The following is a 12,856-nucleotide window of genomic DNA, read 5'->3' on the forward strand; positions in this document are numbered from 1 at the left end:
GTGTGGTAAAATATCACACAGCAATAACACAGAGAAAAAAGTCTGATTTCTTCATCTGCAATAGTGTGGATTCTTCGAGCTGTTCAGAAATTAAATTTAGCATTTTTGAATTGAATCATCACTACAATAGGTCACATTCTTTGCAATGTGCAGGTCATCTTTTACAGAAAATCCAATTTGCGTCAGCAAGTCTAATAGCAGCTCAGAATTAATTATGTGTGGGACGCGTCACTTGGTCAGAAAATATAATCACTTGAAAGCCAATGTTATGGCGTCTCTGTTGACTTCAGGCTGGATAACTGTAGCGATATTTTGACTGGCTTCCATCAATAACTCAAGTTTAACTGATGAGCAGATGTCGCTTCGTGATCTTTCACGCTGCACAGACAAAGCCGTGTACAGGGAGCCTTGTTCCAAGTTTTCGCGATCGAATGGGCGCTTGTCATATTTCTGGCATAATTTACAGAACCTGCCTTCTCCACTTTGATAAATCAACCACCATTCTCGGCCTTGTGTCCACTCTTTTCGAAACTTCAATGCCTGCTTGCTTTGACGAATAGGACTGTTGATACTAGCATCTGGTTTTGACTTCTTTGGAGTTGGTAGCTGGTTTTCTTGATTACTAGTATCGAGCTTGCGTTTTGGTGTAACCGTGACACCAATCTTTGACAGAGACATGGTCGTGATATGATAACTTCGCGAAAAACTGTTGAATTAAAATTTCCTGCAGCAGGGAATATATGCACTTTATCTCAAGAAGACACAAGAGAAGTGATGCTCTGAGCCGATTTTGATTTTATTTATACTCTTATGGTGTGAATTTGACTTATTATTTTGACTGAATCAGTGAACCCCAGCATCGGCATATATAATATACGCTGCCGGTCATATATTTAGCATGTCGTTGGCTGGTGATTACCGCGGTGTATGCCGGCAAAGATGAAAGTTACAGCCAACAGTGATCGTCTGAAAGCTTTTTCTAGCGAACAATGAGGTGCTAATTTTGACCTTGTTGTGTTTATTATCATTTTAATTACATGCATACTGTCCACGTAGAGGGACTTGTCCAGTGTTTACAACACCTAACGCGACCAGCAGGACCTTTGCTGGTCGCTGCGTAATTATAATAACAATGGGACAATAGTCCTGGTCGGCGAACTTCTTTATGTGGAGCCTGGTCAAACCTATGGGGTAGCTATGATTTTTTTTAGAATTACAAGACGCTTACGCGCATAACCGTTCCATATTTGGAATGTGCGTTTCCTAATTAAGTAGGATGAAACTACACAGTGCAATACCGCAAAATTACGGCACGCTGTAACTTATGGCGTTATGGTGACAGATGTATAATACTACTATTTAACTATAGAAACAGTTTCGTAATTCACATAAATATGTGCTATACACTAATAGAGCACATTTTTTAGCATTCCAGTAAAAGTATTTGAATTTAGTTTATAAACACTAGACATGACAAATAATAATGAGCACTATACCAAAGATGTGTACCTTAGCATGGCTTTCATCAAGTTCCTTTAGCTGTTTTACCATTTTATCTTTTGCTTTCTGGTGTTGCTCCATCAGTGCTTCTAGGTGTACCATAGGACTGCATGGCATATTGGTATTCTTAGTACCAGCAACAGCGCCCTCATCTGTGTCTCTTTGTAAGGCAGTAAATGGGTTGCCAAAGCTAAATTTACCATATTTCAGTTTTGCTTGTGATAGGCGTTCTTTATCGGCCTGAAATATATGGATAGATAATTAATGGATCACATTGTATTTAAGGTAGAATGCAACACAGAAGTAAAAATATTGTCATTTTCTTCACATTTATATATATGGAATAAAAATATGGGGTCACCATACTCTGTTCAGACAAATCAATGTACAAAATGGATTTTTTTCTGTTTTAGGGCATTTTACCATTGTTTTCTAGGAAACTAATACATATCAAAATTTAGCACAGTGACATGTACTAGAAGTTTTAACTAATTTATCATTATGGAAACCGCTGCTAAAATAACATTTTATGCATATTATTTTACCATTTTTCTCAAAAAGCAGATTGACAGTGAACCAAAAAAAGTGTACGTACTGTTGACTGACTAATACTAAATAGAATAATGCCATATTTATATAAAATATGCGGACATGTAAAAAACTTGCGAGTAGCATTCTACATTAGGTTGTCAGAGCATATATGGGAAATACGTCTCGCAGCTGGAAATTATTAGCACCATAATCATAATATGATCAGCAAACTACTATTACAAGACACAGGTCATATCAGTAGGAAATAGAGATTTTTGAGCAATTTATCATTGGTTTCCATGGTAAAAATAATTCAATGGGGAGTGATGAAAAGTTTCTATCAAATGTTCATGTCAAAATCAGAATATAACGGAAATATAATATATTATACTAACTATTTTGTGGATGGTGCCTAAGGTTGACTTTAGCCTTAAGCACTCAAAAGAATAGAACACATATAGAACTACATGTATGCTCTTATAATAATGCAAATGACCTCTTTATCATACATGCAAGGGTATCAGCAAGTAAATCTTTATACTGACCATGAAAACATGAAAATTAGAAGGCCAAGGTTAGTAACATCAGAGAGCACAGTGCGCGTACTTTAGGACAAAACATTTTTAATATTGTGCAATACACTAGCATTTAATTAATGTGTGCTATAGCACGTACGCCTGCTAGATCATGAGTAGGTTGATCATCTAACATATGTAATCTACCGGTATACTGCTTACAGGATATTTTTTATTAAAATCCAAGTCACAGGTTATGATGATATTATGAGTCATTCTCAAACTGAATTATAGTACAGTCATTTTGTGGTGTGTCAAAAATACAACCTACAAATGCATGGACCACCATAAAATGAAAGTAGAATATATATTCCAATCCTTTGTACATGGTTTGACCAAAAATGCTCAATGCATGCAAGAGAAAACTTCATTTTCAGCACACCAGTATCATACCGCAAAATACTATCATACTTGTGATCAATTGTGGGATTCTACAGAGCTTCTGTGTCAAATGAAAACAAACAAAATGTTTAGACAATTATGAAATATGTCAGTTTTACCTTACTGATGCCAATACCAAGAATATGTTCCAGTTGGCAACATAGTTTACTCCCAAAAATTTGTATGAATGCAGAAAAGATTTTTACGAAATGGTAAATTGTATTATTTTTAGTGCTTGGTATGAAATAAATATGAGGTTATTGCGAGGATACCTCAAAGTATGCATAAAGACAGTACAGAGGAAGTACCAACTGATGCGCAGCTGAGGTCGATGCGACGACGTACTGTCTGAGTGCATACTTGAGGTATTATTATTATTATACATCTTATTAATATATATCATGAGAATGCTGAAATCCAAAAAGTTTAGAACAGAATCAGCAAATTTCTTTGTGTGGAGTCCGGTCAAACTCTGGTGGCTGCCATGTTTGTTTTTACGTGCGTAATCATTCCATATTTGGAATTATACACCGACATCTAATATAATGTACATAAATAGAAAATTATGTACAAAAATCAAATGAGCTATCTCGCTGTCATGAATTATTTTCAGCACAGAGAAGACAATGTAAATCAAAATGTGTGTCCTTGGATAATCAAGCACACATGTGCAGTCTCTACACATTTATGTTAAACCGCCCATTCCACATATACATCAATTTATGGCAAACAGCTGCTGATCAGTCAACTTAAGGCCATTTGAGGTGAAATCCTTTAATTCATAGACAAAGAAAGATATGAACTCCAACAAGTCATAACAGATTGAAGTAGATATTAGTCCTACACTTTAAATACCACACATATTTGTCAAAACAGTTGGAGGACTTTAAGGTTGTTAATTAGCCAATTATAGACATCTTTTAGTCTAATATACCCAATGATTGTAACGTTTACAAACACTCATCTACACAATACTTATATTCCCCATTCACAGACTGACTTCTTTTTCCACTATGGTTAACTGACCGTTTAGGCATCTATATGTAACACACCATACTATGGTAAAGATTTAATACATTGTCTCAATTTTTATTCACAATATTAACTCTTCAACACCTTCTTGGTTGACACACTGGAATTGAGACCTTGACATACCCACAAACTCATGCTTATAGTTCTATTTATACTGATGAATTAAGACTTCAACAAATGAATAATCAGTAAACCAAGCATTAACAGATAAAACACATTCAATCAGCTATGATATATGTATTAAAATTGTACATGTATATGTATTAAGATTACATTCAAACCTCTTTTTTTTTTTTACATCTGTTTTTATGCCACCATACTATTACCTAATTGTGCAGGTGATGATACCCCTCCCACTTCCACAGCATGAGTAACTAGCATTTTAATAGAATAGACACAGACTGCAACTTTTTGTATAACATACATATTTACAACAATGCATGCAAATAAGATACATGTGCGTCTCTGGTCAAAATAAATCATATTTAAATGATCTAGCATAGAATAAAATTAAATTTAATGCAATTTTTTAAGCAAATGCAGTCTTTGAAATATGAACACAAAAAGAACAGGAAGAATGCAGAGGCTGAGAGGCGAGAGGTGAGATCGTAATTAATGTTAATATCTTTCACGTTTGCTTCCAACATCATAAAGGTCATGATGATTCATGGTAATATCAAATATGAGTCAGACATGACAAACCAAAACACTATTCTACTAGTAGTTACCAATGCTGGGCTGACGCTAAGGATAAAACAGTTTAAGCCACATTGGCTTTTATTATACCGTATTTATCCGGGTAAGAGCCCAGGGTCTTGAACAAGGAAAATCACCAAAAAGAAGGGGTGGGTGTTTGTCTGGATATCCCCGGCAAAAAAAACACGAAAAATTGAGAAAATTGGCAACACGCAGATCGAACTGCGACAGGGAATAGAACGGCAAATGAAAACATGCAACAGAAATAAATGAACAATATACAGCATTAGAAGTGTAACAAGAAATAATTTATTGCTTAGAATGTGACAAATAAACCAAAAAAAATAAAAATCGACAGTGAAGGATCATTTCAATTTCCCTGCCGACAAACACGGCCCCATATGCGTGAATTATTTCCGGTTTTGACAAATACTGCATTAACAGCCATACAAGATCAATAATAATTTACGCAGTAAAATCACGAAAGTTCATAGTTGTTTGAAAAAAACATATCAGATCTCTATTTGTATGTTCATTGCTATCTTCGTAAAAGTGAAAACCTTGAAAGTTCAAGTTGGAGTCACTCTGGTGAACGAACAAAATCCCTACAGCTTTGTCTTGAGTTCTTCAATGTCGTCCCTCACAATTTGGACTTAGCATATTTAATCCACGAATTTCGCTATCTGTCAGCTCGGCACTTTTAATTCACGTCTAATCAGAATAAAGAGACAAGAAAAATGGGGTTGCACGATGCCTTTGTTTACCTTCTGGCAATCATCTTTGACCTTTAAGCATTCGCTTTACCGATTGGTTAAGAATGACATCACTACTAGTGTTCCATTATAGAGGTCAACTCAACACCGCTTCCTTATTAGCCTAGGCGTTAATCAATCATGGTGAAAGTTACCATTCAGCAAGTTTCGGTGGTTTGAATGTCTCACTATGGATATCGCGGTGGGCTTGAATAATTTCCATGACAGAAATGCAATAGCTGTGATGAAAGATGGTAAACAAGCAGCCTATTGGCTGAGATAGCTCCGCTGTTAGAAATGCACATTTCAATTAAAGAACTGAAGACATCATCAGAAAATGAACAATATGTATAGTATCAAAGCAATTGGACTTACAGTTTTTAACAAGAAGTCGAAAATATCACTTTCTACCAAAAATGACCAAAATATTCACCAAAATTAGAGAATTGAAGATATCATCACGAAATGAACAAATCTGAGAAAGGTCTACATGTAGTATCTATATATGTAATATCAAAGCAATTGAACTTTTGGTTTTTAACAAGAAGTCGAAAATATCACTTTTTACCAAATATGACAAAAATATTCACCAAAATTATAGAATCCAAGATATCATCACGAAATGAACAAATCTGAGAAAGGTCTACATGTAGTATCTAAATATGTAATATCAAAGCAATTGAACTATTGGTTTTTAACAAGAAGTCAAAAATATCACTTTTTACCAAAAATTACAAAAATATTCACGAAAATTAGAGAATTGAAGACATCATCATGAAATGAACAAATCTGAGAGAGGTCCACATGTAGTACCTATATATGTAATATCAAAGCAATTGCACTTGCGGTTTTTAACAAGAAGTCGAAAATATCAGTTTTTACCAAAAATTACCAAAATATTCACCAAAATTAGAGAATTGAAGATATCATCACAAAATGAACAAATCTGAGAGAGGTCCACATGTAGTACCTATATATGTAGTATCAAAGCAATTGGACTTGCGGTTTTTAACAAAAAGTCGAAAATATCACTTTTTACCAAAAATGATAAAAATATTCACCAAAATTAGAGAATTAAAGATATCATTACAAAATGAACAATTCTGAGAGAGGTCCACATGTAGTACCTATATATGTAATATCAAAGCAATTGCACTTGCGGTTTTTAACAAGAAGTCAAAAATATCACTTTTTACCAAAAATGACAAAAATATTCACCAAAATTAGAGAATTAAAGATATCATTACAAAATTAACAAATCTGAGAGAGGTCCACATGCAGTACCTATATATGTAATATCAAAGCAATTGCACTTGCGGTTTTTAACAAGAAGTCGAAAATATCACTTTTTACCAAAAATGACAAAAATATTCACCAAAATTAGAGAATTAAAGATATCATTACAAAATGAACAAATCTGAGAGAGGTCCACATGTAGTACCTATATATGTAATATCAAAGCAATTGCACTTGCGGTTTTTAACAAGAAGTCGAAAATATCACTTTTTACCAAAAATGACAAAAATATTCACCAAAATTAGAGAATTGAAGATATCAACATGAAATGAACAAACCTAAGAGAGGTCTACCCAAGGTACATATACACCAAGTATCAAAGCATTCAGGCTTGTAGTTTCCAAGAAGTTGAAAAAGTAAAAAGTTGACAAACAAGTGAAAAGGCTATTCTGTTTCCACATATTTTCAAGCGCACATAATTCACAACTAGCACAATAGGTTATTTTCTACTGTGAGATGGAAGGCACCAAACATCTGCTGCAAAAATCAAATAATTTCATTTTGAACTTGAATTTGTTTTTTATAGCTCAATATTAAACTGCTGGGCTTTTGGAGGAGAATATAGCATACAAAATTGACAATCATTAAATGTGTATAGTACACATTGTTAGACATGGAAATACCCAAAAAATACACATTTGGCAAATCTTGAAATGACATTTTACATATAATGAATCTACACTAAAAATGTATTTTCAATAACTGGTACATGCAGTGAATACCTGATTGTCACTATGCCAGTCTACTTACTGTCAGTACATGTAGGCTACATACACATGTATGAAATATGAGTTGTGGTCAGTTCAAAAATAAAAGGCAATGTATACAATCAATGTTGATGAATCATCATTTAATAAACCCTCCATCTGCAGGGAACTACAATCTATAGATAATAAAACATGTAGATTGCACAACTGATCTTAGCCCTCCTGTCAACACTCAACAGAGCTAATACTGGCAATCAGGAAAGCACTTAATATTCTATTGAAGGTAACTATTTTCCCAGTTTATCAGAGGCACTCACTCAATCCATCATATACAAAAAGTCATTAGCATTTGGCAAGGCCTTCCACCTTTACCTAGCTGTAGTACCAATAGTTTAGTTATCTTTCACACGTACTGCTATACATAACCATTTATGTAATGTGGGAGTAGGAATGTGCTAGTGTTGTGTGGGTGTGAAGATGTAAAATAATAGTGTTGCAGGGTTTCAGTAACAGACAAAATAGCATTAATTCAACTAAATTTCTCTACTTTATGTACATTTAGTTTTCATCATATTCAATTCACACTGTCATCATACATAAAGACAGTTTTAGTTTCTCTTATATACTACAACTCGATTTGTTTCTTGTACAAGTATAGGGAACATGACATGGACTGACTGAGAAAGGATTTCTGTTAAATGGTCATTTTGTACATGAGTTATGTAGTCCTATGTAAATACGTTCATTTTAAATTAGTAGTTTGTGCTTTACAAAGAGTGCAGTTCACACATGTTCCCTACGAGACTTTACTTTAATTAAATTCAGTCAGCAATGGCCAATTACATTTGGAATTGGATACTTTTGACCTGTCAGGTTAAAAAACACCGTCCAGGTCAAAACATGGTGGATATTCATTTCTACAGCATCGAGCATTGGAAATGTGATCGGAGTCATTCGCTTATGATGGAACTAAGTTGAAATTTATTTGCATTTCATAACAATTCAACGAATTTATTTTTTGCACGTTATTACAATCATTACTAGATAATAATCAACAATTGTGAAACGCAGCATGACCGGAGGCGACCATTTGCTACTAAGCGACTTGAATGCAGTTGGGTTTTTTTTTTATTTGAAACTTCTTTTAGAATATACTTTCGTCACTAATAAAATGAAACCAAATAATTGTATTTGGCGCATGAGGTTCGTTAATGTGATTTTGTAGGAGAAAGATGCGCGTTCTACTTTTTAATCCAGCAAGAAAAAAAATGTATAAAATTTTAGATTAGCTTCTGCAATAGTTTCTTTCGTTTTGGGTGGTCCAACTGCCGGCGTTGAAAATAGGTGTAGGTGAATTTTTCAATGAAAATATAAGCCCCCTAAAAATATCCTATGATCATTTTTTGAAAATTTGAACCCCAAATGCGAGCCCACCAATGTGGATGGGTGAATTTACGGCAGAATCAGGTACTGCCCAAGAAATAAAAACAGCCCAAGCTAACGGCTACTTTGTAGCCATTGTTTACCTGATTGTTGTTGTTTTTTTCGTCAAGCACTTTCATCTAAAATAAAAATGTGACACGAGGTCAATCGCCCGACCAATCAAAAACGTCAATTTATGCATAAGGCGGTTTATGCCACAGAATAAAATCACTTTCCAAAATGGCGAACACATGGTCAATGCAACCCTGTGGACCAGCAACGAATAGCCCTGTACTAAGCTTTCCATCACAGAAATTCGTAATCGATGTGCTAACCGATGAATATTTATCAAAGTAATAAATTGCCCATCTGTAGTGTCATGGGGGAATGATTGTTTTCAGGTCAAATCTTTACCGAACCTAAACTGCTTGCTAACTGAAAGGCTGTGATGAGGGAGATCGTCTGCGATTGCGGCTACACCAAATACTGATAACATAAAAACTCAAACACAAAATGTATATTTTTAATGTCTTCATGCAATATATTCAGAGCTATCCACTTTATTCTGGCCCGCGAATTAATAGGATACAATTTCAAACATGTTTTCGAATGCTGCGAATTAAAAGAATACATTTAAAAATTAGCGTTCGAAAATAAAATGGGTGTGCGAAATAATAGAGACCACAAATTAATCGAGTTATTACGATAATGCCAAATATACTGTTAAATAAAAGTATGTTACAGAACTATATTTAAATTTAATACTTGAATCTGTAACACTGCGATTACATTTTTGTATGAGGCACCATCAGAAGCCCACTATGAAACTGAATATGCTGGTAACTCTGTATGGTGTTATCAGATTAATAAACTACTTACAAGGGTGTGGTATTCACTTTAATGTGTCTTGCCAGAATTCCTGCTGTGTGATATCACTCATTGCTAGGTTAAGGCAAGTTTAAAAGTCAATGGAAAACTGTCAGCTGTCTTTAGATCAATCTCTTGAAATTCCCAGCTCCCCATAGCACAGATATAAGGCCAAATAAATAAAACTTGCTGTTTCAGGTAATGATCTTAAAAAATTGTTATAATGTTTTACTTTTTTAATTTCATTTTTTCCAATGAGTTGTACTATTAGGATTTTGTGAGACCATTATCATGCTTTAACTGCAGATATGACAAATTACATAAGTTAGTTTTCATATTTTTCCTAGTCATTTACTTCATACACTGTAGAAGGAAATACATAGAATGAAACCAAAGGTGCATACACTACAGTACATTTTGGTTTCCATAGTCATTTCTGATAAGACTTAACAATGGTGATGGATCAGCAGACCTTGCAATTTCATTGCAAAGCTGAGTTGCAAGATTTCTTCCATCTCACATGTATATGCTATGAATATGATTACACTATCACAAGCTGCAAACGTACCTCTTGCACATACAGATTCAGTTTAGACATACAGATTTTGAGAAAATATGAAGTCTATCAAATCAATGAGTAAAACAAAGGGCAAGACACAATGCAAAACATCACCAGATATAACTGTGTAAACTCCAAAACATTGACAGATAATTGCAAGTAAAACTGAATATGCATGCAACCATGTAATATTGCATAAACATCTGGCTCAAATACAACAAAACAGCACAAATTAAATTCAGAAATGTTAAAACGCAATATTGCATGGCCAAAAGAGCATATTCTTTGTCCTAGTTTTGTAATTTTAAAAGAACATAATAAATAAACATTCTTGAGATACACGGGGAAGACACTTGAAAGTATAATCATTGGGAAAAATAAACAACGTAAAATGAGATCAGGGTATCATATTATAATTGTGACTGTTTGTACATGTACCATCGGAACCAGACTATTTTTAGATAATGAAATCCCTATGTGGGTGAATAATAATCACCGCAGCCTACCATATGTATGAATTTGAAATGTAATATCAGTAACTGACCCCACGACCTGGATATATACTAACGCTGAGTATATATGTCATAGATTGTGCAAAATCTTGTGGTATACATGTATCTGACTTGGATGATGGTTTATTACCATTATATTACACTAAATGTAATTCTGAGACATGCAAATAACTGTAGAGCATCAAAAACCATGTCCATACATGTACATGTATGTGATAAAGCACCCAAAATGTAAAAAATGGCCCTAGAACAGGCATACAGCAATTATAGACACATCAAGCAGTGGAGAAAATTTCCCCATGCCTTTTGACTTTGTGAGGTTTACTGGTATTCAAGTAGTTTCTTGTTTGCGACAGTGTTGCTATGTGTAAAATAGTCTCAATGGATATCATTTAAAAACCAACTAGTGCTATACTGCAACTGTGCCTGATTATGTTTTGAGAATAAACAAAACTTCCAGATTCTTGAGTGAGCCAAGAAAAATAAATTTTCCAATGCATCCCATTTGAACCCAAAATACCACAGGGTTGCAATGTTCTTTATTCTGTTTGTTTCACAAAATATTACCCCTATTGTGTGTTATTCACATTTGAACATAGAAAACCGTAGTATACAGTATGATGTATTTTTCAATTGATTGCATAATTAAAAACAGTTCCATCAGAACAGACAGTAGCTTTCCAATATTTTAGGGATCACCAAGATTTCCATTTTTCCTTTAGCTTGAAAACAACAATACATACTAGTAATCATCTTCGACAATTTAATCGGCTGAAGCCTCAACATTAACCCTTGGCAGATTTCACCACGATTTACTGTATGTCGCACACCCTCAGAATGATTATAATATTCACTTCGGCTCATTTGCATCACCCAATCAGAACTCATGAAAGAAACTACACATTACTTGGTAAAATTAAAATGGCGGAATCAAATAAACGTGTTGCTAGCTTTTCTCTGATCGAGCTTACTGATCATCAAAAGAAAGCGCTTAGTGCTGTATCTGAGGAAAATGACGTGGTTGTTGCAAACACAGTCCCTCGACTGTGTTGCAACGAAGATCGAATCGGGCAAGTCGATATGTTATCAGTTTCGACAGTTTTGTTAGTTTACTAAAACACAGTTTGCACAAATATTTAGACATTCCATCGTCCTCATTCGATCACTTGGCCACAAACAATATTCAACATTGGAATAAGAAATTTTGGAAACGTGTCAACAAATATAGACCTACATGTATTCTTGACTCAGCGCAAAGCGTACACGCGGCCATTGTTTTAATCTGTGATGAGCTCCCCGATCTTCACATTTATGATACAGCAACTCTGATTGGTGGCGCCAGCACCTTGGCGAGTCCAATCAAATGACTCAGTTTAGCTGCAGTGAAATACAGCTTTTCCTAACACGATCACAGACGGGTTCCTGGACCGGTTATGAATGACCGGCTTTTAGCGAAACTGTGCGATTCGGACGATGACTAGTAATGTTTAGATGCAATCTCTATAGTGCAGAGGATTTAACCTCTTCACCAAAACCATTAACAGTATAAAGCAAAGACAGTAGATATGAAAGAAGAGTCTGCTTTCGGTACCCTGTGACATAGGACCCAGCCAGCAATATGCTATAACAGCCACTCAGTAAAGTGGACAGAATACAAATTTGACCAATTTTGATCAGTTCTTTATTTTGTGATGTGCCAAAATCTTCTAAATATCATAAATCATAGAAGAGTTCTAAGATTACTGCCATTATAGCTACACTACAAAGTTGGATATATACTTGAGTTGGTATTAAGGGATACTATTTTCTGACCTGTATGCTACTCACTAAACTACAAGATCAGATCCAGAGAAAGCAAATACGCAAACAGTATTTGCTATGTTTTAGGCACAGAAGTGCATAAAAGCCGAACATTGCTTGTGTTCTAAAACGTTAAAATATGACTTATTTGTCCTACTTATAATATACCAATGGAGCAGATACAGTACTAACTGGTATATATAACAAGTCAGACCCTGTTAGTTAA

General features: G+C 34.6%; 1 protein-coding gene across 1 annotated transcript in view; it reads right to left on the reverse strand.

The window, feature by feature from the left end:
* The window catches only part of LOC144353147 (cortactin-binding protein 2-like), a 90,344-nt gene that overhangs the window by 54,451 nt on the left and 23,037 nt on the right, over positions 1-12,856 (reverse strand). The window contains exon 3 of the mRNA XM_085496645.1: positions 1,510-1,740. Coding sequence (XP_085352771.1) covers positions 1,510-1,740 — 231 coding nt within the window. The remainder of the gene's footprint in view (positions 1-1,509; positions 1,741-12,856) is intronic.

The sequence above is a fragment of the Saccoglossus kowalevskii genome, chromosome 3, assembly GCF_978046115.1.
Source record: "Saccoglossus kowalevskii chromosome 3, keSacKowa6.1, whole genome shotgun sequence".
In the NCBI taxonomy this organism is placed as follows: Eukaryota; Metazoa; Hemichordata; class Enteropneusta; family Harrimaniidae; genus Saccoglossus; species Saccoglossus kowalevskii.